The 27246-nt window shown below is 33.8% G+C and overlaps 1 protein-coding gene across 7 annotated transcripts in view; it reads right to left on the bottom strand.

Moving 5' to 3' along the window:
• The window catches only part of NOL4 (nucleolar protein 4), a 308057-nt gene that overhangs the window by 17545 nt on the left and 263266 nt on the right, over window positions 1-27246 (bottom strand). For all 7 annotated transcript variants that reach the window (XM_074340178.1, XM_019740844.2, XM_019740845.2 and 4 more), the window contains one exon: window positions 16554-16734. In XM_074340178.1, the coding sequence (XP_074196279.1) occupies window positions 16554-16734 (181 nt within the window). The remainder of the gene's footprint in view (window positions 1-16553; window positions 16735-27246) is intronic.

Here is a 27246-nt window from a genome sequence, read left to right as displayed (position 1 = left end):
GAGACTACTATGAACAATTATATACCAACAAATTGGACAACTTAGATGAAATAGATAAATTCCTAGAAACATAACGTACTAAGACTGAAATAAGAAGAACTAGAAAATGTGAATAGACCAATAATGAGTAAGGGGATTATAAAAGTAATCAAAAACCTCCAAGGACATAAAATCTCAGGACCAGATGGCTTCACAGAGGACAACGACCACACAATTAAAGAAGAATCAATGTCAATCCTTCCTAAACCCTTCAAAAAATTTGAAGAATGATCATAAGAGACTACTATAAACAATTATGCACGTATAAATTAGACAACCTAGGAAAAAAAGGACAAATTCCTAGAAACACAATTTAATGATGAATCATGAAGAAATAGAATATCTGAACAGACTGTTGCTAGTTAGGAGATTGAATCAGTAATCAAACACCTCCCAACAAACAAAGTCCAGGACCACACAGCTTCACTGGTAAACCAAACATTTAAAGAAGAATTAATGCCAGTCTTTATAAAACTCTTCAAAAAATAGAAGAGATTGGAACACTTCTATTTTTCAAGGCTAGCATTTCTCTGATACCAAATGAGACAAGGACACACAAGAAAAAATGATAGGCCAATATCTCTGATGAACATAGATGCAAAAATCCTTAACAAAATATTATTAGCAAACCAAATTCAACAGTACATTAAAAGGATCATACAGCACGATGACATGGGAATTTAGTCCAGGAACGCAAGGGTGATTCAGCACAAGTAAATCAATAAATGTGGTACATCACATTAACAAAATGAATGATAAAATCATATGATCATGTCTATTAATGCAGAAAAAGCTGTTAACAAAATTTACCATCCATTCATGATAAAAACTCTCAACAAGTAGGTATACACGAAACATACCTCAACATAATAAAGGCCATATATGAAAGCCCACAGTTTCCTTATATAAAAGCCCACCATACTCCATGGTGAAAAGCTAAAAACTTTTCCTCTAAGTGCAGGAACAAGACAAGGATGCCCTCTCACCACTTTTATTTACCATCGTATGTGAAGTCCTAACCAGAGCAGTTAAGCAAGAAAAGAAATAAGAGCCATCCAAATTGGAAAGATAGAGGTAAAACTTTCATTATTTGCAGGAGACGTGATGTTATATATACAGTGGTACCTCGGTTTTCTAACGTAATCCATTCCAGAAGACCATTCGAGTTCTGAAACGTTTGAAAACCGAGGTGCGGTTTCCCCATAGAAAGTAATGCAAAATGGATTAATCCGTTCTAGACCTATAAAATCAACCCCTAAAACTGCAAAGTTAGCATGAATTTTACTATCTAATGATACCACAGATCCATAAAATTTTCGGCATTTGTAAACCAAAATGTTAGTTAATGGAGACGTTTGAAAACTGAGGTACCACTGTATAGGAAGCCCTAAAGACACCATCAAAAAATAGAACTAGTGAATAAGTTCTGTGAAGGTGCAGTATACAAAATCAATGTAAAAAAAGATCTGTTGCATTTCTGTACACTAGTGGGAAATATCAGAATGACAAATTAAGAAAATCTCATCTACAATGGTATCAAAAAGAATAAATACTTCGGAATTTAACTAAGGACATTAAAGACCTGTACACTGAAAACTATAAGGCACAAAGAAATTGAAGAAGATACAAATAAATGGAAAGATATTCTGTGCTAATAGACTGGAAAAATTAATATTGTTAAAATAGCCATACTACACAAAGCACTATACAGAACAATGCAATTACTATCAAAACTCCAGTGGCATTTTTCAATGAAATAAAACAAGCAATCCTAAACTTTGTGTGGTATGACAAAAGCCCCAAAATAGCAAAAGCAATCTTGAGAATGAGGAACAAAACCAGAGGCATGATCATGCGCCTTGATTTCAAACTATATTATAAAGCTACAGTAATCAAAACAGTATGGTATTGGCATAAACAGACACGCTGATCTGTGGAACAGAATAGATTACCCAGATATAAACCCACATATATATGGTCAATTAATTTATGACAAAGGAGCCAAGAATATACAATGGGAAAAGGAAAGTCTCTTCAATAAGTGGTGTTGGGAAAAGTGGACAGCCACATGCAAAATAATGAAACTGGGTCACTATATCACACTGTCCACAAAAATTGAGTCAAAATGATTTAAAGACTTGAATGTAAGACCTGAAACTATAAAACTCCTAATAGAGGCAGTAAGCTACTTGACATTGGTCTTGGCAGTAAATTTTCGGATCTCACACCAAAAGCAAAGACAACAAAAGAAAAAGAAACAAGTGGGACTACACACAACTAAAAAGCTTTTGCAGAGCAAAGGAATCCATCAACAAAATGTAAAGGCAACCTTCTGAATGGTAGAAAACATTTCCACATCACATATTTGATAATATACAGTATGGTAATTATAGTTAATAATACTGTATTGCATATTTGATAGTTGCTAAAACATATCTCATCACAGGAAAAAAAATTTTGTAATTATGAATGGTGACATATGTTAACTAAACTTGTGGTGATCATTTTGCAATGTATACAAATACCAAATAACTATGTTATACAACTGAAACTAATATATTATGTGGCAATTATACCTCAATTTAAAAAACAGAATTTTAAGAAGCTGTATTTGGAGATATAATACATGTGCCTGCTTTTCCTCAATGACTTCTTATCAGATATTTTCTTTGTCAAAAATCAAGAAATTTAAAAGTTAAGCACAATCATTTTTATGAACCTAGGCACAATATTTTCTTGTATGGGAAGGTAAACAGGGTTGATGGATTTCCATAGATGCTAATGTCCTCCTCCCAATTTCTTAACCTTTGTTTTTAAGTTGCATAGAATACAAATTAATACCTTACAAGAAACAAGAAATCATGGGAGTAGACCATAGTTGGACAGAGTGGTGGGAGAAGAATGCCCTGTGGAAGATGAGAATATGAAAGAGGTGGTTATATTATAAATAAACAAAAACATGTCTGTTTTGAAAGATCACAGCAAAAATTAACATAATATGACCAACCTTGTTTCACAATTATGAATAAACTGTATTCATGAATATCTTTTGAGGAACAAAGTGTTAATAAAACATGATTATCCCTGTAATATTGCCCCAAAGAACAATAAGAATAATTTATATTTCCAGAAATAGGAACCAGAAAAAAACTCCTCAATTAGAGTAATGTACAAGCTACTTTTAGAATCATTTCAAGTACTCAAGAGGATTATATTCCCTAATAGGTTTAAATTACCAGAAATAATTTGTTTCTCCCTAAGACTGTTGAGATATTAGCCAGAATGTCAGTCACCACACATTTAATTTTGTAATTATTTGTTACTTCTGAATTTGAGTGAGTGGACCAAATATCAACACCAGAGGAGAGTTTGCACTGTGTGGACTCTTATTCAAACGCATATACTTCCACTAGTTCTAGCAATTATACATGGACTGGAGGAGGGCTTTCAGAAAAAGCATTTGTATGTTAGTCAAGAGCCAAATGCCATTTGAAGTGACCGCAAGCCTTGAAATCACAAAAGGAAATATTAGCAATGTAATTGTAATCATACTTGGCATTTGACATTTTTAACATGAAAGAGGAAATAAAGTAAGGCAACTCTGGCCTTCCTACCCTCTGAAAGTGATCCAGGCCGACAGACTCCAGATCTCTAGTGAGGCTAGGGGAGCAGCCTTGTGCCTATTTCAGGAAGATGAATCAGTACCCAAACCCAGGAAAGAGGAATGTAGAAAATGGCTAATTCAATTTCCATATAGAGTGTACAATTTCTGACTTAGTAGAAAAGTAGAATATTCTGAACTCCCCAAGAGAGCTCCTTGCTGAGGAGTAGCAGAGGGCTGTTGAGGCCAGTAAAATGTAACTGATTTGTTCAGCTAGATTCCCAGAGGACGTGTCCAAGTTCAAAGGATGTTGCATAAAGGAAACAACTAAAGCCAGCCATCATGAGTTCATACCACCTGGAAAGCCCTGAATGATATACCGCAATACTTACGGAGTCTTCTTTGCATTCCTCCCCTTCCGTAAGTAGGTACAACACAAAATTCTCAAGAGGACCTTTAGCGTACATAAAGATCCATTTTACTGTAGAGAATAGGCTTTCAGGAAGCTGCTGCCAGAAAAGGCTGATCAATATTGAGCTGTAAAACCATTACATGCGCTGGGCAGTTCAGGAAACAACCAGGGCCACTCACCTCTCTTTTCAGAACACTTTCTCTGAAGCTCCCTGACCTACAGAAATACAGAAGCCTAGTGAAAGATTTGAGTGCTCAGTCAGATAGACTGACAGATGGTTCATTTTATTTTGCAGATTATTCATCTTTTTCCTTTCAGTTTTCCAGCAAGTGATTAACATAATTTCCAATCGTTAAAGTTTACAAATAAGCATCATTTCTCTGAAATTCTGTATCTCAATATGTATGTGTGTAAATCGTTCATAGTCTCCGTTGAGTTCTAGGTTGTTATAGTATATGTGGAAAAGCTGGATAAACAGAATAAACTCAGGCAAAACTGTGGTCACATTTCAGGTAGTTTTGGTTTGAGTTTGCTTTCTCTAAACATCACACAATTTTAAATTCTGACACAATGAAATTCCTTAATTTTTTGTTTGTTTGTTTGTTTTATGAAAGAATTTCAATCTAAAGTGGAACCAGAGGATATAAAATGGAAAATTTCACCCATCTGCCCTTGCAAAAACAAAACTTAAGAACTGAGAGACTGATTTCCCATAAAGGCCTGATGTACAGAAAACTAGTAATATTGGAATCTTAAGTGATAGGGACCTAATAAGGGGTTGCCTCATATCAACCTTGGAAAGTTTTGCTTCTGGTTTCCAGAGGTATGAACAAGAAATAACCCAGGTCAGGCTGGTGTTGCAAAATGAGCTGAATTGAGCTTTGTTTTTATGACTGAACTGGTTTTTTCTCCTCAGGGAATTTTCAAAGCTTGTCTCCATTTGTCTTTTTATTTTACCAGATTCTAACAGAACCGTATCCTCTTTACATTCCTTGCCCATAAATACAGTCTACCCCAAACCCTCAGTGGACTGGACTTGCCTGTGGCTTGCTACAATTTGTGTCCTGAATTGCAATTCCTCTGCTATTCCTGAATAAACTCATTTTTTTTTAGCTTGCCTCAGTTTACCTCTTTATTTCGGTCGACAGTTTCTGGTTTTAAACTCATCCCAGCCTATGTCAAAGAGGTTTTCAATACCTATGTTACAACTTATTAATAATTATCAGAACCCTAAAACAGCTGAAAGTTATTTAAAAGCTGAGCAGTTGAAATGGAAAGCATTACTAGTTAAGAATCACCGTTCAAGTTTCCATCAAGTTATTCATTGACTCCACTTGTTTCACTGAATAGTACATACATAATTAAATGCGAGGAGTCTGGTGGAATAAATGTAGCAAAGGTTTTCTGCAATAATAAAACCATATAAAGGCCGATATAATGGTGTAAGGTGAGAATAGTTGAACCTAGATTCAGTGTTCTTGAATACAGTAGCCAGTCACCATTTTAACAAATGAGCCTTTGATTGAAATGTGTCCGAATGTGATTGAGGAACTGAATTTAAAATTTTACTTTTAGTTTCAATAGCCACATATGGCTATCGTATTGTACAGCACATACGTATATCGATAAACTCATATTTGAAAGAAAAGGAAAACAAAGTAAGGATACAAATGATTAGGGTTTAAAGTATGAAAATATCCGATTAAGTCAGAACATCAAAGGTATACACATGGGAGAAATGTGCTTCCTCCAGAATAGACAGTCACAAATTGGACTCTGATGGAAAAATCTCTAGTGACAAACAAAGTTTCACTATGTACTATAGAACGTGCTTTGACAACTCACGCAGGTTTATTGGAACTCTATTGAGATATAATAACTGCACAATACCAATTATGTTGACTTTAATTAGATCACAGAGTCACCTTTCTTCACATGATAATGTTATCACGAGGATCTTCCCATTGTGTAAAGGGCATACAAATTAAAGAGAAGGGATTGCTTAACTTTTGTGAATCAATTTTAGGCTCTACTCTATAAAATCATTATCTACACAGTTCAACATAATAGACCTTACGCATTTTTCACACAATAGAAACACCCAGCTGGTTTCTGGGAGCAGGATGACAATGGTTCTCTCCCCCTGTATCTGCACTACTGTGCATGTGGCTAGTGAGCCAGAACAAGTTATTGAGAGGATCAGGTAAAGAACCTTCCCAGTTCCCTGGATAATTATGAGAAACATTCTTTCCTGAATCAGGGAAGTTAAGCTGAATATGCTTTAAAACAGAATTTCTGTGAGTATTTCAAAATATTTGTCTGAAATGTTTGATATGAAATACTTCTTCCGATATTGTGCTCTTCAGGGGTATTAATATAAAAAGAGAACAAACTTCAATAAGACATCCTCAACTTTATTATTCCCATGCTCAGCTGGATTTAGTTAAGCTCTCCAAAGAGGCACAATATTTTATCGGAATAATTTGTTTCACGAGGTCTTTCAGTTATCCATTTAACATTCATTGAGCACCAAGATAAGCCAGTTACCTACTGACACTGGTGATATAATAGTCACAAAAAAGTCATCTTGCCTGCCCTCAAAGTGTACATAGTCTAATACAGAAAAGTGCCCATCATAGATTAAATAAGACATATGACTAGGGTATTGTGGGAACATCCAGGAAGGAAACTTAATGGGTGAGGCAACCAGAAAATTACCACAGAGAACATAAATAACAGCGGATGACATGTCAGGTTCAGGGGAGGGCATTCCTGCATAAGATAACCCCAGCAACAGGCAACAGTATATGTGGGGATGAAGAATTCATTTTTAAATAATCAAATGTTAGGTTTCTTGGGATGTCTAGATCAAGCTATCTGGTAGACAACTGGATACAAAATTTGAAGCTGAGGGCAAAGCATGGGGAGGATACACAACTTTTGGCATATTCTGCGGTTGAAGCCATAAGAGTCAGTAGGCTCTCCTTTAAGCAGTGTATAGAATGTGAGGATGACAAGACAAGCGTAGGGTGCTGGGAGGATCCCAGCATGCAAGGAAGCTGGAAGAAAGAGGACTATCTGAGGAGCATGAGGTGACATGAGAATGTTATCATGGAAGCCAAGAGTGAATGTTTCAAAACTCTAATCACCAACAGATTCAAATATATCCAAGAAATCTGGTAAGAAAAGAGCAAATATCATCTTTAGTTTTGCAATAAGTGGAATCACTGGTAAACTTAACCTGATCAGTTTCAGCAAAATAATGGGGAGAAGTCGGCTACAGAGGATTAGAGTGAGGGGTAGATGAGAAGGGAAGACTGTAAATGAACAGAAACACTCCTTTGAAAATTTCAAATCAGTGATGTTGCAGAATGTTAATACCTAGAGACAGCACTATCCACATACAAAGCCAATTATACCAGGATGAACCAGCTCTAGTGTGAATCTCATGGCCAGCTTCCTTAGACTCATAATTGTAGGCCCTTATCCAAAGCATCTTTATAGACAATGATCCTGAATGGTAGTGAGGAACAAAGAAGATAATGGATGTAAAGATTCGGGCAAACAAGAAATTGCCATACAAATGTTAGTTATTATGGTCATTATTATTACAATTTGGTCTTGTTTGATTTTGGTCTGTATATCAGCCCAGTTTACGTGCGAGTTGAAAAACAAATTGAAAAGTCTGCCCAATGGAGTTCGTGGAGAGGAAACATCAGTAGTTAACTTATGCATCACGCATATAATTTAAACTCTAGAGACCCAATGAATAACCACAGTGAACTACAATTGCCCTCTTTAGACAACTCAATGTGAACATCCTGATAAAAAGTCCTATGTAATTGGATATGATTCCAAAGTCCTATGTAATTGGATGTGATAATAATGGGAGGATTGGCTGCTTGCTTGCTTCTCATTTCAGGGGGATAATTTGAATAAATTCTTTATGCAGATTGTAACTGCTGTCATTTTTATAACACTCCAACTTGAAAATTTAGATTGTTAGGTGCAGACCCTTGCCAGCTCTAAACAAATGGAAGTTGGCTAACGAAGGATTTCAAGGGCACCCTTTCTATGCTAAGAAGTCACTGATACGGGCAAGCTTTTCCTATTGCTACTATACACAAAATTAAATAGGAGTTTATAAAACTCTTGGGAGCCTTCCTCTTTCATCAACAGAATCCTCAAATTCATTTCAATCTTTCTTCTTTTCTCTGATTCCTTGGCTTTATCAAAGAAAAAAACGCTTCACCCCTGTCATCAAATACACATAAATAATTCTCTTCGCACCTTTTTGTCTTTGGGCACCAAGTGTTCTATTTTTAAAATTTTATTCATTCATTAAGCCACAGGGTTGGGCACTTACTATATGTCTGGCCTTATTCAGGGGATACAATAGTGAACAGGGCAGAATTTCTGCTTTTGAGGAGTGCATATCTACATAGGGAAAGATATTTGAAAACATATGTCACACTTCAATGAAATAAGGGCTGGAAGAAAAGCCCATGCACGAGGCTGGAAGGGTGTCCAGGTAGAGTAAGGTTTCACAGAGGACATACTACTTAATCAGAATCAAAAGATTTTGATGTTTAGACAATTTTTTTTAATCTCTAATTGATCTGTAAGTTTCTTCAGGAGAATGATTCTACCTTACCCAACTTCGTTTCTTTTAAAGTACCTGCTATAAACTTATTGTTTGCACTTGCCTCAAAATTCACATAGGGAAATCAAATACCAATGTGATGGTATTTGGAGATAGGGCCTTTGGGAGGTGATTTGGTCAGAAGGGTGGAGTCCTCATGAAAGGGATTAGTGCCCTTTTAAGAGAGACCCCAGAGAGCTCCCCCACTCCTTCCATCATGTGGGCACACAGTGAAAAGATGGCCATCTGTGAACCAGGAAGCAGGTTCTATCTGGACACCAAATATGCAGGTACCTTGATGTTGGACTTCCAGCCTCCAGAACTGTGAGAAATAAAGTGTTTTGTTGTTGTTGTTGTCGAAGCAACCCAGTCCATGGTATTTTAGTTATAGTAGCTTGAACAGACTAACAAAAGTAGCTATTACAGTTATTTGAACATGAGAACCCTAAAATACTTCTTAAATTAAATCCAAATGCTGGTAAGGTATCCTTTTCCATTCTCTGCCTGTACATTCTTCTTGAACATAGTATAATCTGCAGGGTTCACATTCTTATTACATCGGTTTAAAAGGTTCTGCAAACATTGTATTTCCTACAATCTTTGCCCTCCTATTTATGCTACCAATCCACATCATATTCCCCAGTTTCTGTTAATGGTTAGCATTCTGATTATCTTCACCTGCTTTATAAATTAAGTCAGATGTATAGCTATTATAATTCAACTTGGTCTCTTGAAACTTATTGCTGTCTTCCTCACTTTTCAGAAGATCTCTACAAATCCTAAATTCAGTAAGTCCCAAACTTAGATTAACTGGAGTTGTCAGCCATCAGATATGACATTGGCATCTCATATGCTGCTAATCTTCTGCTATGTCCTTTTTAGCTGTCACGATTTATGTATATGTATGTAGTTTCTTTCTCCACAGGTCCAAACCTGTCACAGGGAATGGCTTTTCCAATGTCTTAAAAATGAAGAAATAAGCTAAAGATAATACTATTTTTAAAAGTCAGAATGTTTGGGATTCTCAGAATTTATGAAGAAAGTCCTCAAATAAAGGAAATCATGGGTCTTTTCTGTGATTAAAACAAGCAAAAAGTCAACAAAATCAAAACAGCAGTAGCCAGTATCAGTTTTATAGATAATATGTGTTTTTATGTCTTTTTTTAATTTATTGGGGTAACATTGGTTTGTAAAATTATATAGGTTTCAAGTTTACAAATGTATAATACATCATCTACATATTGCATTGTGTGTTGTATTTGTTTGTTTTGTTTTGAGAAGAAAAGTTATTTAGAGCTCTTTCACAACATGGAATTAACCAGTTCCTTTGCTACCATTACTATAACTGGAGTCCTTTCTCAAATGTGAGCTAAAAAATTCTCTGGTCTAAGTCTAAAGCTGCTATTTGCTAAGACTAGTCTTTCGTCATTTTTGTTTTTTTCTTTTAACCCAGTGACACTCCACCCAATGCTACTGCTCAAAGAAAGTCACATCATTTTTTATTTGCTTCATGCCATACTGGTTATTCTGCTACTCTTGTTTCTTCTCAGCAGTGCACAGATAGTCTGTAGAGTTCAAAGTTGTTCTTTGCTATGTCCCTGAGAGATCTTTATCTCATCATACAGAAACCAAAAGATGTATGAACTGAACACCCAAAGAAGCAACCTATATAACCTTGAGCAAGTCCCCTAACTTTCCTGGCCTATTTCTTTCTTTATACTATTTTTAAAATAAAGATGTTGTTATTAAAATATTTCTCAAGTCCTTTTAGGTACTATCTATGATAGTGAGGTTTTTCTGGGGGGCACACGTACAGACAGGTGGACCTTACCACAGTACCATAGTAGCTACGTTCAAATTGTGAACTTATAAAACCTACTTTCTAAATACTTACATGACCGTATACCTGGAATCTATACCAGATCACTTGTGGGCTTAGGAGCACTACTGAATAACACGACTGATTTATGAATATCAATGTATTATGATTACATGTGTTTGCACGTGGGTGCCCTGTGGTATCTGTTTCAAAGGACAACTTCAGGATGCTGAGATATAACTATATTTAATCTAGACTTACAGTTCAGGATTTAAAAGATGAACAATAAATTAGGGATGTGAGGTGAAAAAAGGCAGGACAAAGAAAAGTTCAGGTGTGTGGACACTGAGGAAAGCATGAAAAACTGGATAATGTCCTTCTCCTAAGAACAGGGAAAGTCAACTGAAGGGTTTTAGAAGAGGACGTGATGTGATCAGATTTTCCTTTACTTAAAGATTACTTTATTTTCTCTGTGGAGAATGGGTTGAAGGGCAAAAAAAACTTTTGGACCCTGCTCAGTATTTCATAGCAAAAACTTTACTTTAAATTCCCTCTCAGTTTTTATTCATATTTGGCGCTGCTCCAAAGTTCTTTCCTCTCTTCTCGAAAAGCCTTCTCAAAACATTCTCCCTTGTGTCTTCAATCTTTTCCTTTTCCTTTTTTTGGTATATATATTTTATATATAAAATAATTATATTTCCCCCCCACTAGTAGCTTTTTCATGAAAACACAATGCTTGCTCTAACTTTCTAACTAAGTAAATTAAAGAAACAAAGTGGGACAATGAACATGTGTCATTCCACAGGACCGTGTGCTTAGAAGAGTCGGATGCTTTGTTGTCACCGTCCAGAAATTTTTAATTTTTAAATAAGAGGCCCCACATTTTCATTTGTCATCGGGCTCCCCAAATTACTTAAGCCATTTATGGAGCAAACATTAAGTTATTTTGGTTATTTTTGAGTAGAGATGAGCAATACTCAATTTGTTCTATATTCTTCTTCATATGCCACTACCATGTCCAAAGCTTTGCCCATTTCTCTTCATTTTCAGTACTTCCACTATAATCCAAGTTACCACTGTCTTTTCCTGATGTTATAGACATAGCTAACACTAGGAAAAGAAGACTTAAAGGTTTTCTAGTGATAAAGAGGAATATTTTACAATAAAAGAATGACTACATTAAGAAGACATACCAATATAAACAATATATGTACCTAACAAGAGAGTCTCAAAATAAATGTAACAAAACTATCAGAATTGAAGGCAAAAGTAAACAATTCAACAAAGTAGTTGGAGACCTCAATACCTTTCTTTCCATAATGGATGGGAAAACTAGGCAGGTGATCCAGAATATAGAAGATTTAAATGACACTTTAAACCAACTAGGCCTAATACACATTTACAGAATACCCCACCAAAGGCAGAGTATACATTCTTCTCAGGTACACATGGAACACTCTTCAGGATAGACCACAATCTGAGTCATAACACAAGCTTCAATAAATTTGAAAGGACTGAAGTTATATAAAGTATGTTGTCTGATCACAATGGAATAAAATTAAAAGTCATTAATGAAAAGAAATTTGGGGAGTTCACCAATATGTGGCAATTAAAGAACATACTCCTAAATAACCAATAAGTAAAAGAAGAAATAATAAAGGATATTAGAAAATAAGGTGAATGAAAATAAAAACAACATACCAAAGCAATGTAATGCAGGTAGAGTAGTGCTTAAAAGGAAATTTATAGCTACAAATGCCTATATATAAAGAGAATAAAAAAGACTTCAAACAAATGTCTTCCTTTTCACTTTAAGACACTGGAAAATAAGAGCAAAACTAAAGCTAATGTAAGCAAAATGAAGCAAATAATAAGTATGGGTATAGAAATCCATGAAAATGCAAATAGAAAATAGAGAAAAAATCAACGAAACCGAAAGCTTGTTCTTTGAAGAGATCAAGACATTTGAAAAAATCTTTAGCTAGTTTCACCAAGAAGATAAGGGAGAGCACTTAAATGACTAAAATCAGAAATGACAGTGGGGACATCATTATTGACCTCAAAAAAAAAAAAAGAAAAAAAAAAAAGCCTGGATCCAAAGAAAGAAAAAAATCTCAGTCTTTGCAAAAAAAAATAAAAAAACAGAAAGAATTATGAAGAAACATTATGAACAATTGTTAATAAATTAGATAATCCAGTTGAAATGGACAAATTCCTGGAAACACATAAGCTACCTAAACTAACGCAAGAGGAAATAGACAATATCAGTAGATCTATAACAAGAGGTTGAGTTAGTAATCAAAAACCTCCCAGAAAATCCCAGACACAGATATTTATTTCCGAATTCTACCAAACATTTAAGGTATTAATAACATTCCTTTACAGACTCTTCCATAAAATAGAAATATGTAGACTAATGTTTTAAGGAAAACATTCTATCTACAATAGCATCACAAAGGGAAATACTTAGCAATAAAAGTAACAAAACAAATGCAAGCTTGTCCTCTGAGACATAGTTGAGAAATTTTAAAAGAATGAAATAAACTTAAAGATATCTCATGTTCCTTCAAAATGTTAAACATAGAGTTACCACATGTATGAACCAACAACTCTACTCCTAGGTATATACCCAAAACATTGATTATAGAGTACGTAATATATATAATTTGTAAATAAATGTTTATAGAAGCATTATTCATAGTAACCCAAAAGTAGGAAATACCCAAGTGCCCATCAATTGGTAAATGGCTAAACAAAATATGGCATATCCATAGAATAGAATGTTATTTGGCAATAAAAAGAATGCAGTACTGACACATGCTATAACATAGGTGAATCGTGAAAATACCATGCTAAGTGAAGGAAGCCACACATAAAAGATATACTGTATGACTCATTCATTTATATGAAATGTCCAGAACAGGAGAGTTTCTGGAGACAGAGAGTATATTAGTGTTTACCAGGGACAATCACTTACTTCAATACTTACTCTCATTGCACAGATTATTAGTTCAGTAGTTTACAATGTGAATTCTGATGTCAGAGTGCCTATGTTCAAATCCTGGCTCCTCCCTTTAAAAGAGAGGCTTTGGGCAAGTCACTCAACCTCTCTCTGAGCCTCACAAAATAGGTTTCAATCATGTTAGATGAAAAGGAAGTGGTGCCCGGGCATTATGTTTTAAAGTGGGGCAAGTTTAATTTTATAAAATCTCCCCGCCCCCCGACCAAATTGCAGAACATATCCCGTAAAACTGTGTAAGGATTAAATGGAGAATACACTGACATACTCAATAAGTAGTAGTTATTGTTATTAGTTTATGTTAAATAAATTAATAACAGAATGATTTTTTAAATCTAGAAGACCCAAATTTTGTGTCCATAAAATCTTTAGTGACTACACTCTCCCCTCCCCACCCCCAAATTTTTGATTTGGTGGTTAAGTTCTGAACTACTTATCAGTTCTTCTTAAGTAAAATATGAAAAAAGAAATGTTATCGTTTCCAGCTTTATAGGATAAAAGAATGCTTAGCTTTTGTTTATGTTTCCCTTTTCTGATCTTGGATTTGCTCTTTTCTGCTGATTTGCTGTCCAAAGAAAATTGAGACTTGAAAACAGCTGAGAAGGGCTCACTAACTTTTGAAAAACTAAATATACAATTGAAACTTAATTTCTTTCTAAAATAAGCTACTTTCTTTTTTTCTCCTTCCACTTGAGGCACCACTCTTTTGAGCTGGAAGGCAATGGATATAGACCAAAACTCAGTGATCCTGTCCTTAGGGGACCTTTAATTTTAAGGCACACCAAAGAGCCCCAATCTTCCAGAGGAATCATTCTTGAACACATGCAACAGACTCCCAGTACTATAAAGGTAAGTGATTTTCTAGAGTACATACTCATTTGACCCTAATAATGCGATTCCCTCCTAAATATAGTAAAAGCACACCAAGCCTAATTGACCTCTTCAAATTCAAATTGTTCTTCTTTTTTTTAGGCATTTTCAGTGGAAAAAGACAGGAAACATGTTTTTTAAACAACAACAACAACAAATGAGTTCTCACTGTTACTAGCAATTCAAATACAAGAATTATGGTGTTTTTGCTTTAACTGATTGATTTTACTTACATCTGTTTCCACTTTGCCCCCTACTGAAAATCCTAGCTTTCACGGACACCAACATAATTACAAATTTTGCTTAAACCACAACACACAGATAACAATCCCAAAATAATAATATGATTACTGAAAATAGTTTAAGGTTTTATCACAGGCTTCCATGTTGTGGAGTCAAAGTATGATTTTGTTTTAGATCATGTGGAAAAGTTCCTCTCTATGGGGCAATACCAACTACTCAATAAATAGGTAAAGTTGATTTGAATCATTTTTTTCAATATTAGGGATTCTTAAAGTCAGTTTCTTTCCTAACTATGTGAATATGTAAATTGTTACAAAGCTAAATTTACTAAACAAAATATAAAAATCAAATAAACACAGAGAATCCTGACTTACATTCCATTCCCCATTCTGTTCTCCCCCATCCCTGCCTCTTTTAAAAAATTATATAAATCCTTTTTCAATGAATACTATAAGTATTTTTCATCTCTTGGAGTATATAAAGATATTTTTCATTACTTTTAATAGCTGTATGTTACTCTCCTGTTTGGATGCACTATAATTGAATCAACTAGCCATCTATTGATGGACATTTTTATAAGGCTTTTTTTTTTTTTTTTTTTCTTTGCATTTGTAAAAAATGCTGCAATGAATAGCCTTGTGCATCTATGTATTTTTACCAATGGGTCTTTGCGATAAATTCCTAACAAGATATTCCTAAAGAGATTGCTGGGTCAAATGGTAAATGCACATGTAATTTTGCTAGATAATGTCAAATTCCATTCCAACTTTTTGCATTTCCACAAGCAAAGAATAAGAGTACTCATTTCCCCCACAGTCTTGCCAAAAGGATATTGTGTAAAGATTGGGATTTTTGCTAATCTGACAGAAGCTGAATTTCTCTTATTAGGCATGAATGGTGTTGAGTAACTTTACCTGCATTTATGGTACATTTGTATTGCTTTCTCTGGGAACTGTGTGTTCATATTTTTATCCTTGTTTTTTAAATATATAGTTGTGGGTATTTCTTTTTAGAAAACCCTCAGGTATTGGCCTATTAATCCTTTGTAGTATAAGTACAAAGGTAGCTAATAGGTAGCTAATAATTTTTCCACTTTATCATTTATTTTTTAATTTGCTTATCAAGTTTTTTGTTGTGCAAAAGTGTGTGTGTGTGTGTGTGTGTGTGCGTGTGTGTAATGAAACTCATTTTCCTTGGGGTTTATAGTTTAGGAAAGCTTTTCCTACAACCCAGTTATAAGAAATTCACCCATGAGTTTATTCTTAATATATGTATGACTTTATATTATATTACATTTTTGGAATTCATTCTGGTATACAAGCTCAAGAAATTCCTAAACACTTAGCCAGCATGCGCCAATATGAGCTGGCTCCAGTACACCACTCACATCGCTGGTGAGCATGTCATTAGCACTGAGAAGCTATTGGCTGAAGGGCCATAGATTGTTTCCAGGGGTTATTTCAGTTTGCATGTTCTTAGGTATAAGAACTGTGTATGTGCCTTCAAGTCAGTAAAGTTCCTGGTGCCTCAAATTTTCCAAATTAAAAACTCCTTTAAACATTGAGAAAACGTGTCATTATTCTTGAAGAATAGTACATTACAGCTTTAGGGAAGAATGTATAGCTATTTGGTTAAAAAAAATTGCTATTTCTCTAGTTGAGAATTTTTTTTTTTAATATAAAACAGCAATCATTCAGTTGCATAATAGTGCTGCTACTTTCAGAAACAGCAACAGAATGGGGAGATATCCTTGTAGGAAGATGGATATTATGTATTAAACAGTCTTGTTTTTAGCAAATTGGCATTGACTATTGCTTGTAACAGTGTTATTTATTTTCTTCTCTCCTGTTTAGAGAATTTACTACCCCCAAGTGGACACAAAAAATGCAATAGGTAATATAGACTTACCACTACTGGAAGCATCATTCAGATTGAGCAGTCCTCCTCCTAGCCCTCTGTAACTATGGTAACTGTAGGTCCCATTTCCGTTGATGTACAACACCTCCTGTGAGCCTGAAACAGCTGAGGTTGAGTAAGTGGCCTGGGCCGCCTCTAGTTTACACTGTTTGTCACCTGGAGCTGACTCGTCCTGCAATGACAACAACAGTCCATTATTACCAAATCCTGTACTATTTCACCTAGAACAGAATTATCTTATTGTTTATCTACATGTCTGCATTGAGTAAGAAAAAAAAATATATATTCTAATCCATATTAAGTCAGCACATATGCACATTTTTAATAACCACTAAAAACTAAAAAAGGAAAGCAAAGTAACAATGCGAGATATATTGGAGATGGAGCAATTTCCAATTTCCAATGAATTTAAAATCATATAGAGAGTTGTTCCCAATAGCCCAAAGGTGGAAACAACCTAAATGTCCATTGATGAATGAATAAAAATATGGAACATAAATACAATGAGATATTCAACGTTAAGAAAAGAGGAAAATCCTGTCATATTCTACAACGTGGGTGAACCTTGAGGACATAATGCTAAGTGACATAAGCCAATTACAAAAAGACAAACATGTATGATTGCATTTACACTAGGTATCTAAAGCAGTCAAACTCAAAGACACAAAGTAGAAAGGCAGTTACAAGGGGTTGGGTGGGGAAGGTGGGGAATTGTTCCCTGGGTGTAGAGTTTCAGTCATGCAGGATAGGGGCTAGTTCTGGGGAGTCTGTTGTACAACAATGTGTATGTGGTTGACAGTATTGTACTGTACACTCGGAAATTGTTGTGAGGGTGAATTTTATGTTAATTTTTTAAAAAGAACTAGCTAGGCTTAAAAAATTACATGAAGAGAAATTACAATTTGCCAGAAAACATTTGCAAAAGTTGACATTCTTGAAATCTTTTTTTTGCAGCTCTCTCTCTCTTCTCCCTCCTGTCCCCTCAGCTTCTCTCCTTCTCATTCCTCTTTTTATTTTATGGTTACAGCAAAATTTATTGCATGCCTACCCCACACTAGGCCCATTACACACATCACAACAGCCTGACAAAGACCTGAATAAATCCAATCTTTTCAGCTGGTTTTTCCTTTCTTAAACTCCACTAGTGTCTACAAACTGTGCTTTAAAACTTCTAACCATGTCAAGTTGTAAAGACATTGAAATTGAAATTTGCATAAAATTGTATATATTTTCAATAGTAAAACTGATTGAATGAATTGTCCTTCAGCTGTGAGTATAAAGTTTAAAACATATACAACATATATGACTTCACTTGCCTCCTGCACTCTTCATTTATTCTTTTCTTTTAATAAGAAAGAATTATAAACAGATTTCTAGTGAATCGTTGGGAGTGTTTTTGTCAATCAGAAGTATTTTGCAGCTCTTAAAATTAGAGTGCGTGTTTAGGAAAAATGTAACTTTGTAATACAATTTTTTTGTGGCACCAAGTACTAGGAAAAGAGGAAACAGAGCAAGTTTGCTCTATGAACCCAGTAGTATTGTTATACTCAGAAATATTCTAATCTTTCACATAGTGAAAGCACAGCCATAACTATCAGAATTATGCAGTTATTATTTTGCTCTTATTCTTCTGATTTTTTCAACTCTAACTGATCTATTCAACTCTGACCTTTACATTCAGCTGTAGACACATGAACTATGAGCTTTTCATCTTTCCATTTCTAGGTAAATAAAATTATGAAATAAACAGCAACATTCCTTATTGAAAACTGAACTGAAAAAAAAAAAAAAAGATTTTTTTTCCCGGAATTGCCTTGTAATATAAAACATGAACTGACTGACCTAAACTGGTGTACAAACTGAAATGTCTGATTAATTCTATTTTGTCATTTAATCCTTAGAAATCCCTAGGTGAGTGAATTACTTTAAAATAACACTTTTCCTGGGCGCTAAAGAAGGGACCAAGATTGAATCAAATTTTGTTGGTATCACAGGCTTTACTATTTAGACTAGGAAGTGAGCAACTTATAGTTACATATATAGATATTTTAAATTCTGGAAATTATTCTTTGCTAGTAGAAAATACCCAAAGACAGGGATTTTAGACTGTAGTTTTCTGTAAAAGAAGATATTGGGCCTTCACCAAATTTACCATGTCTAATAGGGACTTTTTCTAAAGATGTAACAATATGTATGTGGGGAGTAGGGGGTGGTTGATACTATGATAAAATTTTACATTACAGTAGTAAAAGAGGTTAAATAATCTAAGATACTAAAGATGATATTTAGAGGAATCTCATGTTGTTGGAAGTAGGTATAGGGTAAATACTCATACTAATTACAGTGCTACTGTGAACAAGATTTATTAATAAAGTAGTAGTATTAGTGGTATAGAAACAGCAACTATTAGAATCTGTAACCAATTGTCTTTTAAATGGCATGTTACAATGACAGGGTGAGTGAAGAATGATCAAACTAATGATGACTACACCTCATGGAGTATCCAAAAGCCTTTTATAAAGGTACAATGAAGTGGTCTCACTTCAAGGAATACAAATCTCCTCCCTGTCTGGGGACAGAAATTATTATTCATATAAGAAAAACAAACAAATAAATAAATAAATATGTATATGTGTGTGTGTATATAAATATACACACATATATATATCACATAACCATATGTATATTATATAATATATATTTATATATATATTCACCCATACTAGAATAGGGACATGTCTTACATATTCATTGTTTAAGCTTATTAAATGAGTAAAGCTTATCAAAAGATTAATAGATGAATTTGTGGTATTTACATGGATTACTTTCATGCATACGATTTCTATTTTATATAAAGTAGTAGATTTGAAACTACTGTCCATGAAACTATAAGGCTTCTGGAGGAAACGTCTCAGAGTCTTCCTGAAATTATGGGACAAGGGCATACAGATGCTTGCTTTCACACTGCATCCTTCCTCTTTACCCAGACTAGCAGTTCTGCTGTTCTCTACTCTATACTCATTAAAATCACTGTAAAGCATTATGAACACCACCGGGCTATAAAGTATTCTTTCTGTAAAGACACATAGCCATTGAAACCCTGAAAGAAAGCAGAATACTGTACACTTCAAAGCAATTCTGAGGTCCTTGGGAAGGGGCTGTCCTTAAACAGTTCCATCACTACTAGTGTAACTTCCCAGTTTTGTGACTGAAACTAACTTAGGCAACATGATAAAATTTGAGTTTCTAGTCTGGGAAAATGGGTGGTTCCTCTGAAACATACCAGTCTATTTTTATGTGTTTAGAAAATGACAATAAAATCCACTCACAGGAGAAGATTTTCTTAATGAAGAAAAAAAGGGGAGAAGGCATTGTCTGCACAATATTTTCTCATTGTTTTTTTGTCTGATAGAATTAATTTTTATTATTAAACATAAGCATACTATATTTAAAATTTGCCTCAGTCTTCCATTATTAATTGTTATTCCAAACCACAGTAACTGCACTGAGCGGGCAGATAATTAATTCCATTAATAATCGAAATAGGCTTTGTAGGGAGCCACTTGTAGTTAAACACAGATTTGCATTATTAATGTTCTTGGCAGGCCACTATATGTTGAGAAATACAACATAAGAAAATTCTAATAAAATCTGGTCTGTAGTGTCTTTTGGGCAAAACTTTAATATAAAGTTAATTCATGTTTTTTCTCTTGAATGATTACTATTACTGGTTTCAAAGAAGCATAGATTTTAATGACATAAAAAATAATGTCCCCAGGAGTCACATTTTATCTCTGTAAGCAACATTTAATCATTAGTTCCCAAAGTCTCAAAGCTGACAGCTTGCCCCCTGGGCTGCTATGAAGACTATTTTCAAAAGAAGATAATATTAATATGTTACAAGACTGCATATACAGGCAACAAAATAAATTGTACTCATCAAACAGAAAAATTCCTATCCCTATCCCAGCTTTTATGAGACATATTTCAAATTTTCTTTTAAAATTCCATGAAAATAAGATAGCATCAGTGACTGAATGACCATCAGCAGTTCACTAAATAATGCAGAGTTGTTTTGATTCAGATTTCTTTGATTAAAAATATACAACAGATTAAAGAAATACTTATGGTGATTTCTGTAATTTGGCTCTGTTCTTATCAATAAATAAATATACCCTTCAAGGTCCATCCATGTTGTAAATGGCAGGATTTCAACTTTTAGTAGCTAAATAGTATTCCACTGTGTAACTATACCACATCTTCTTTATCTAGTCTTTCACTGATGGACACTTAGGTTGTTTTGATTTCTTGGCTTGTGAAGGTATTATACTAAGTAAAATAAGTCAAATGGAAAACGACAAATACTGTATGATTTCACTCAGATGTGGAATATAAAAGCAAAAGCAAAAACAAAGTGAATGAACAAACAAAACAAAACAAACTTATAGAGGCAGACAACAGATTTGTGGTTACCAGATGAGGATGGGGTAGAGGGAGGGCAAAATGGGTAAAGGTGGCAGATGGAAGCTAGACTTTTGGTGGTGGGCATAATGTAGTACATACAGATGTTGATTTATAATATTGCAGACATGAAACTTACATAATACTATTAGGTTGGTACAAAAGTAAATGTGGTTTTTGCAATCATTTTTAGCCTTTTAAACTGCAATTACTTTTGCACCAACCTAATATAAACCAATGTTACTCAACTTTAAAAAGTAAAAATCTGACCTTAATATATATAATTATGTATTTCATATTTTTAATAAATGAGTTTGCAATCGGCTGGTAATTACTTATAGATGGTGGGCAAGAATGGAATGATTTACAAAAGTAAATGTTGTCTATTCATGACCCACTCATTAACATATTCTTTGAGAAGACTGGTTTCTACTCCTTTATTCCTTTGTACTCTATCCATAGAATCTGGACAGAAGCAAACATGAGTTTGGTGAAACTGATCTGGTACTTGGTCCACACAGGTTGAATTACAAACTCACTACATATGCCTAAGGAATCCTTTGTTTAAATAACTTACACAGACATTTTTAAAATGAATTTTGATTGATTCCACTTAACTTTCTGAGAGCAGGCTTCAAAAAAAAAAAAAAAAAAAGCATTACAAATTTTACATTGCCTTTACTGTATCGCCCAAGACCTCTATTTTTGCTTAGACTTTATATCCTCTACCATCTATTAAATATGCTGTACATTTTCTTTAACTTTTCTTTTTCTGTGATCAGAAAACTCCAATAAAACTTACTGCTAGATTCAATAATCCAGATGCCTTTCTTCTGTTTGCCTTTTACCTTACATTGTTACAGCAGTTGGAGTTTGCAAGGCATTGTTGCATCAATATCGAATTATATTTTTAGTTCATCACTGGGGTGGTCAGGGCACTTACTAGTCCACTTTTTTTAAAGTAAAGAAATAGACCTCAAATAAGCTTATTAGTGCAAAATAGTAAGCACATAATTAATCCAGACATCAATTTGCCTGAAATTTCTGTAAGATTGTTACTGGGTTTCTCCTACCTTTACATGTTCTTTGTAATCTATATGATAGAAGCATTTGTACTTAAGTTACTGCTCTAAATTTCTCCCTTGCTCTGCTAGTACAGATGGGGTGAGGGAGTGCAATTTATTTTATATATAAACTACTGGAAAACATCTCTACCTTCTTAAAGCTTCTCTACTTGCATTTGATAGAAAGTGTTCCAGAACTAAGTACATTGCTAAGAGTTTCCAGGGAAATTCATAAAAGATCTGAGAGAACCAGAGATCCCATTTAAACTGTTTTTTGCTAAGAAAAAAAAAAAAAAAAAAACCGTCTGCACTTAAAGTAAATGTGCTTACTACTTGCGAGGATGACAAGTGACTTACGATGCCATCAAAACACACACACACACTCAGATATATTGTAACACTCAGGAAGTAATTGCTTTCACATAATTAGGAGCATTCCATACAGTTTCCTCCACTTGTTGGCCATACCAATGATTAAGATGCTAAAACAGAAGATGGCTCTTTGCAAAGATGCTCCCAAACCCACTAAGACAAATTGAGAAAGACGTGCTTTGACTAAATCCAAGGAACCTAATGATAAGATTTGAAATAACGGAAAAGCCAGATTAAGTTTGTTTCTAACTTGAGAAACTACAATCACAGCACAATTGCTGTTATCTGAGTTTGATTAAACTCTTGGAAGAACATATTATTATGTTAACAAACTCTCTTTGTAGCAATATTTATATTCTCCCCTCCCCCTCACAATTTTATATACAATACAGGTTAGAAAACTGTTGCCTTAAAAATACAAAATAAATAGTGTCCCCAGCTCAACACTATGGCTGGTAAGAAGTAATCCAATACACTGCAAAGTTATCTACTCTAAAATTCTTCCTGATGGCCAGTTTTATTATTAAAAACAAAAGTAGAGACTTAGCATTTTTTAAATCACAATGTTGAATGCCATTTAGTTATTGATCGAAAAAAATCACATTTAAAATATAAACATCTTTTTATATAGATTTCTAACACTCAATTTTGAGTTCCTTTGTTAATATGACAAAAATGAAAATTTAAAAAGTAATGTTTCTTTGAGGTTCTAAAATCTGATTACAGACACAAAATTTTTAGTCATTAATTTTATATGCATATTATAGTATTTTTCACCTCAGAAAACTCTTTCAGTTTTAACAGAACAACCAATAACCAAATTGGTATCTGTAACAGTAAATTTTAATATATTTTAGGTATAAGAAATATGTTCTTCGTACAATTTTGTTTCTCTTGTTTTTCAGTTTTCTTTCTTTTTTTTTAAAATCTACATTTAGAAAAACTCAAGACATCTTTGAAACCACCCCTTTAGTTGCCATTGGTCTTATTGATTAAAAAAACAACAACAAACAAAACTTAAGTCATTTTTTAAAAGTACCCTTGAATGCAATCTTCTCTTGTGATAATATAATTGTAGTGCTCTACCTGGTGTTTCTATGGTAGATATGGTTTCAGATATTAACTATATAATAGTTATTCTCACATTCTTACAGCCTTCTCTCTGAGGCTCATGAATTTCTTATTATTCAGTTATATCAAATTTAACATTTGAAATTAAATTTATTTTTTCTTTAACTCTAGATATCCCTTGCAAAAAAAATTGTAATTAAAAAACAATACCTGTTCTATCACCAATGTTTCTTAGTCTAGTTAATGCATCATGCTAAGATTTTTTTTTCTCCTTACACTGACTTCCCTCAGTTAAATAATACCTAAGTCCTCTCAGCTGCATCTTGGAAATGACCCTCATTGGCATATATGTGAGACACACTCAATGCTAATACATAATTCAGAATCCCCATAATCTCTCATTTGGGCTTTTGAGCTAACCTCTTGACTAGTGTTTCCACCCTCATATCTTGTCCACATCTTCTCAAATGTGTCTTTTTAAATCACTTATGTTGATTTCCCTTTAAGAACTTTTAAGATTTCCTTTTTTTTCTCCCTGGGAATTATAACCTAAAACTTCTGGCATCCAAAGCTCTTCATAGTTTGAGAACAATTTTTACAGACACATGTTGTATCACTTCTTTTTGTATACTCTATTCTCTGGTCATAACTTAAACTTAAAAAAAAAAAAAAAAAAAAAGAATCTTACCACTGTAATACTCTGAGCCACCTAAATTGTCCTGCATGTGCACCAATATATAGAAAGTTTCTCATAATTATCGTATGAGTTATATCCTATGATATATCATTTAATGTTTAATCTTATTTCTAGAATTTTAACACGTATGTAATGTTAAATAACAAACTAAATTTTTTCTTAAAATTTTTTTAGTACTCCCTTTTACTTTTTCTGTGAAGTCAAAAAGTGTTATCGAGATAAAGCCGGCTTAGAAATGGCTTTCATCAGAAGTAAGGAGGAATTATTAAAAGAAATTGAAGAAGACACAAAGACATGGGAAGATATTTCATGTTGCTGGATTGAAAGAATCAACATAGTTAAAATGGCTGTGTTACCCAAAGCAATATACAGATTTAATGCAATCTCCACCAAAATGCCAATGGCATTTTAAAAAAAGAAACGGAACAACAAGGACAAAAGTCAAATTTTTATGGAATCACAGAAGACCCTGAATAGCCAAAGCAATCCTGAGTAAAAAGAACTAGGTTGGATGTATCACACTCCCTGACCTCAAATTATACTACAAAGTGACAATAATCAAAACAGCATGGTTTTGGCAGAAAAACAGACACACAGACCAATGGAACAGAATTGAGAATCCAGAAAATCTGTATGTATATGGGCAGATGATTTTTGACAAATGAGCTAAAAACACAATGGAGAAAAGAAAATCTCTTTAATAAATGGTACTGGGAAAATTGGAAAGCCATGCAAAAGAATGAAACCAGAATGCTGTCTTTCACCATATACCAAAATTAACTCAGAATGGATTAAAGACCTAAATATAAAACCTGAAACAATAAATTGCATAGAAGAAAGCATAAGTACTAAACTTATAGAGAGGATTTTATGGATTTGACCTCAAAGGCAAGAGAATTAAAAGCAAAAATAAATGAATAGAACTTTAGCAAATTTAAAAGCTTCTGCACAGCAAAAGAAACCATCAATAGAACAAAGAGGCAACCAACCACGTAGGAGAAGATATTTGCAAACACCACCTCTGATAAGGGGCTAATATCCAAAATATATAAAGAATTCATAAAACTCAACAGCAGAAAAAAATCCAATTAAAAATGGGCAGAGGACCTGAACAAACATTCCTTCCAAGAAGATATACAAACGGCCAACAGATATCCGAAAAAATGCCAACACAAGTATATTCTAACAATTAGAAATTTCCATCAAAGCAAGAATCTACACAAGATAGTTTTGTTAGCGTCTTTAGCTATAATACATTACAGCTGTAATAAAAATGCAGAACAAATCAATACTAGTTATAATAAAAATTCAGAACAAATATTTTTAGCATTAACTTTGAGAAGCACAATGGATGGAGGCTGATAAGTTTGTGTTTTTTTAAGCAGTTAACCATTAGCTGTTACATAAAGATCCTATTAACATGGTGCTGTCAGAAGATCAAAGCTAATACCAACATAATGGCTAACTCAGTGTGATGTTGGGCAGCACTAGATACATTATTTTATCTACAATGTAATCGAATCTGTGATCCATGAAGGAGCTTTGTCAAGGGATTTAATTAGTTCCTGGTAGTTAACGATTCTAATCTGATAATGTGGCTACATATTTATTTTATGTTGTCCACATATCATATGTATATATCATAGATGAATGCGCAAATAAACTCAGAAGTATCAATGCTGTTTTGACTGTAACATTGTAGTTTAAATCAAATAAAAATAAAGCATGCCACTTTAAAAGATAAATTAAAAGAAACAAACTGACATTCTTTTCATGTCCATGGATATTAGTTTTCCCAAAGCACAAGGTTAGGCTATAATTTATGTTGAAACTATGGTTGGATACATTCTCACAAATGGCTAAGTAACCATAAGTCAACAAAACTCAGGCCAACTATTTTCAAAGTGACCTCTCAGATACTATGCATTTATCCCAGATGTCAGTTACCCCAAATCTTCTAAGTATGGTCCTGGGAGTTTTCACTACTAGCTGAAGAAAATTAGGCTGAAATGGGAAACAGACAATTGAAAGATACAATTAAAGTTTTTTAAAAAACCTGGTCATGGCCGACACTTTTCATCTTTTCACATTTCTTTTTGAATAAATAGAGAAACTTGACTAATGATGCTATTTCAACACTGATGTTGGGAGGTAATCATAAATGGTTTCAAAATTAGAAACAGGTGTGTCGGCATGGATGCATGAGCAGACTGAAGAATGATTCCTTCCTAATGTCACTCAGCATAATGGATTCCTTCATAGCTACTTTCGATGAACATTATGTTCAATCATATAGTAAACGTAATTCCATCTGAACTGTATATCTTGAAGGAGCCATATAATTGAGATCTTAATTCCTACATATTGGAATAAAAGCTTACAGGTTATTGTAATTTAATTTAAACTGGGTGTAAAAATTACCCATCCATTTTGATATTTCAAGTATATTAATTATGAAATAGTCAAACTAAGTTAATTAGAAAAGCCATCAAAATGGTGATGCCTGAACCACTGAGTAATTATAATGCTTTTACATTAATGTGAAATTAAATAATAAAGGGAACATGCATCAAACATGAAATAATCTAAAAATAACCTAGTGATGAATTGAAAACACATTGCTTAAGCCTGACCATGCAGGGGTGTTATGTATATACGTAAGTAGAATACTATGTCTTTTGTTAATGTTCCTCTCCTTAATAGTTCTGTTACTTATAACTTAGTTAAGTGCTCTCATTTATAATGTTGACTGTGGGTGTAGAGAATGTAGTAAGCACAGAAATATCACTGTTGACATATTTCTTCATATGTCAGATATGAAGTTTGAATTTTTCCATCTATAATGAAAAGCTCATTTGTTATTCAGAAAGTCGTTAATTTTTAGAAGTTCTCTAACTTCTCAAAAATATACACAAGTAAACCCATTAATGTTCTTGAGCAAAACTTGTATTTCAAAAATAGAGGTATTATTTTCCTTTAAGATACTGGATTATATTACCCTACTCCATAATAAATTTTG

The sequence above is a fragment of the Rhinolophus sinicus genome, linkage group LG09, assembly GCF_036562045.2.
Source record: "Rhinolophus sinicus isolate RSC01 linkage group LG09, ASM3656204v1, whole genome shotgun sequence".
NCBI lineage: Eukaryota > Metazoa > Chordata > Mammalia > Chiroptera > Rhinolophidae > Rhinolophus > Rhinolophus sinicus.
The sequence above is the reverse complement of the archived record's forward strand: the minus strand, read 5'-3'. Positions and strand labels throughout refer to the sequence as shown.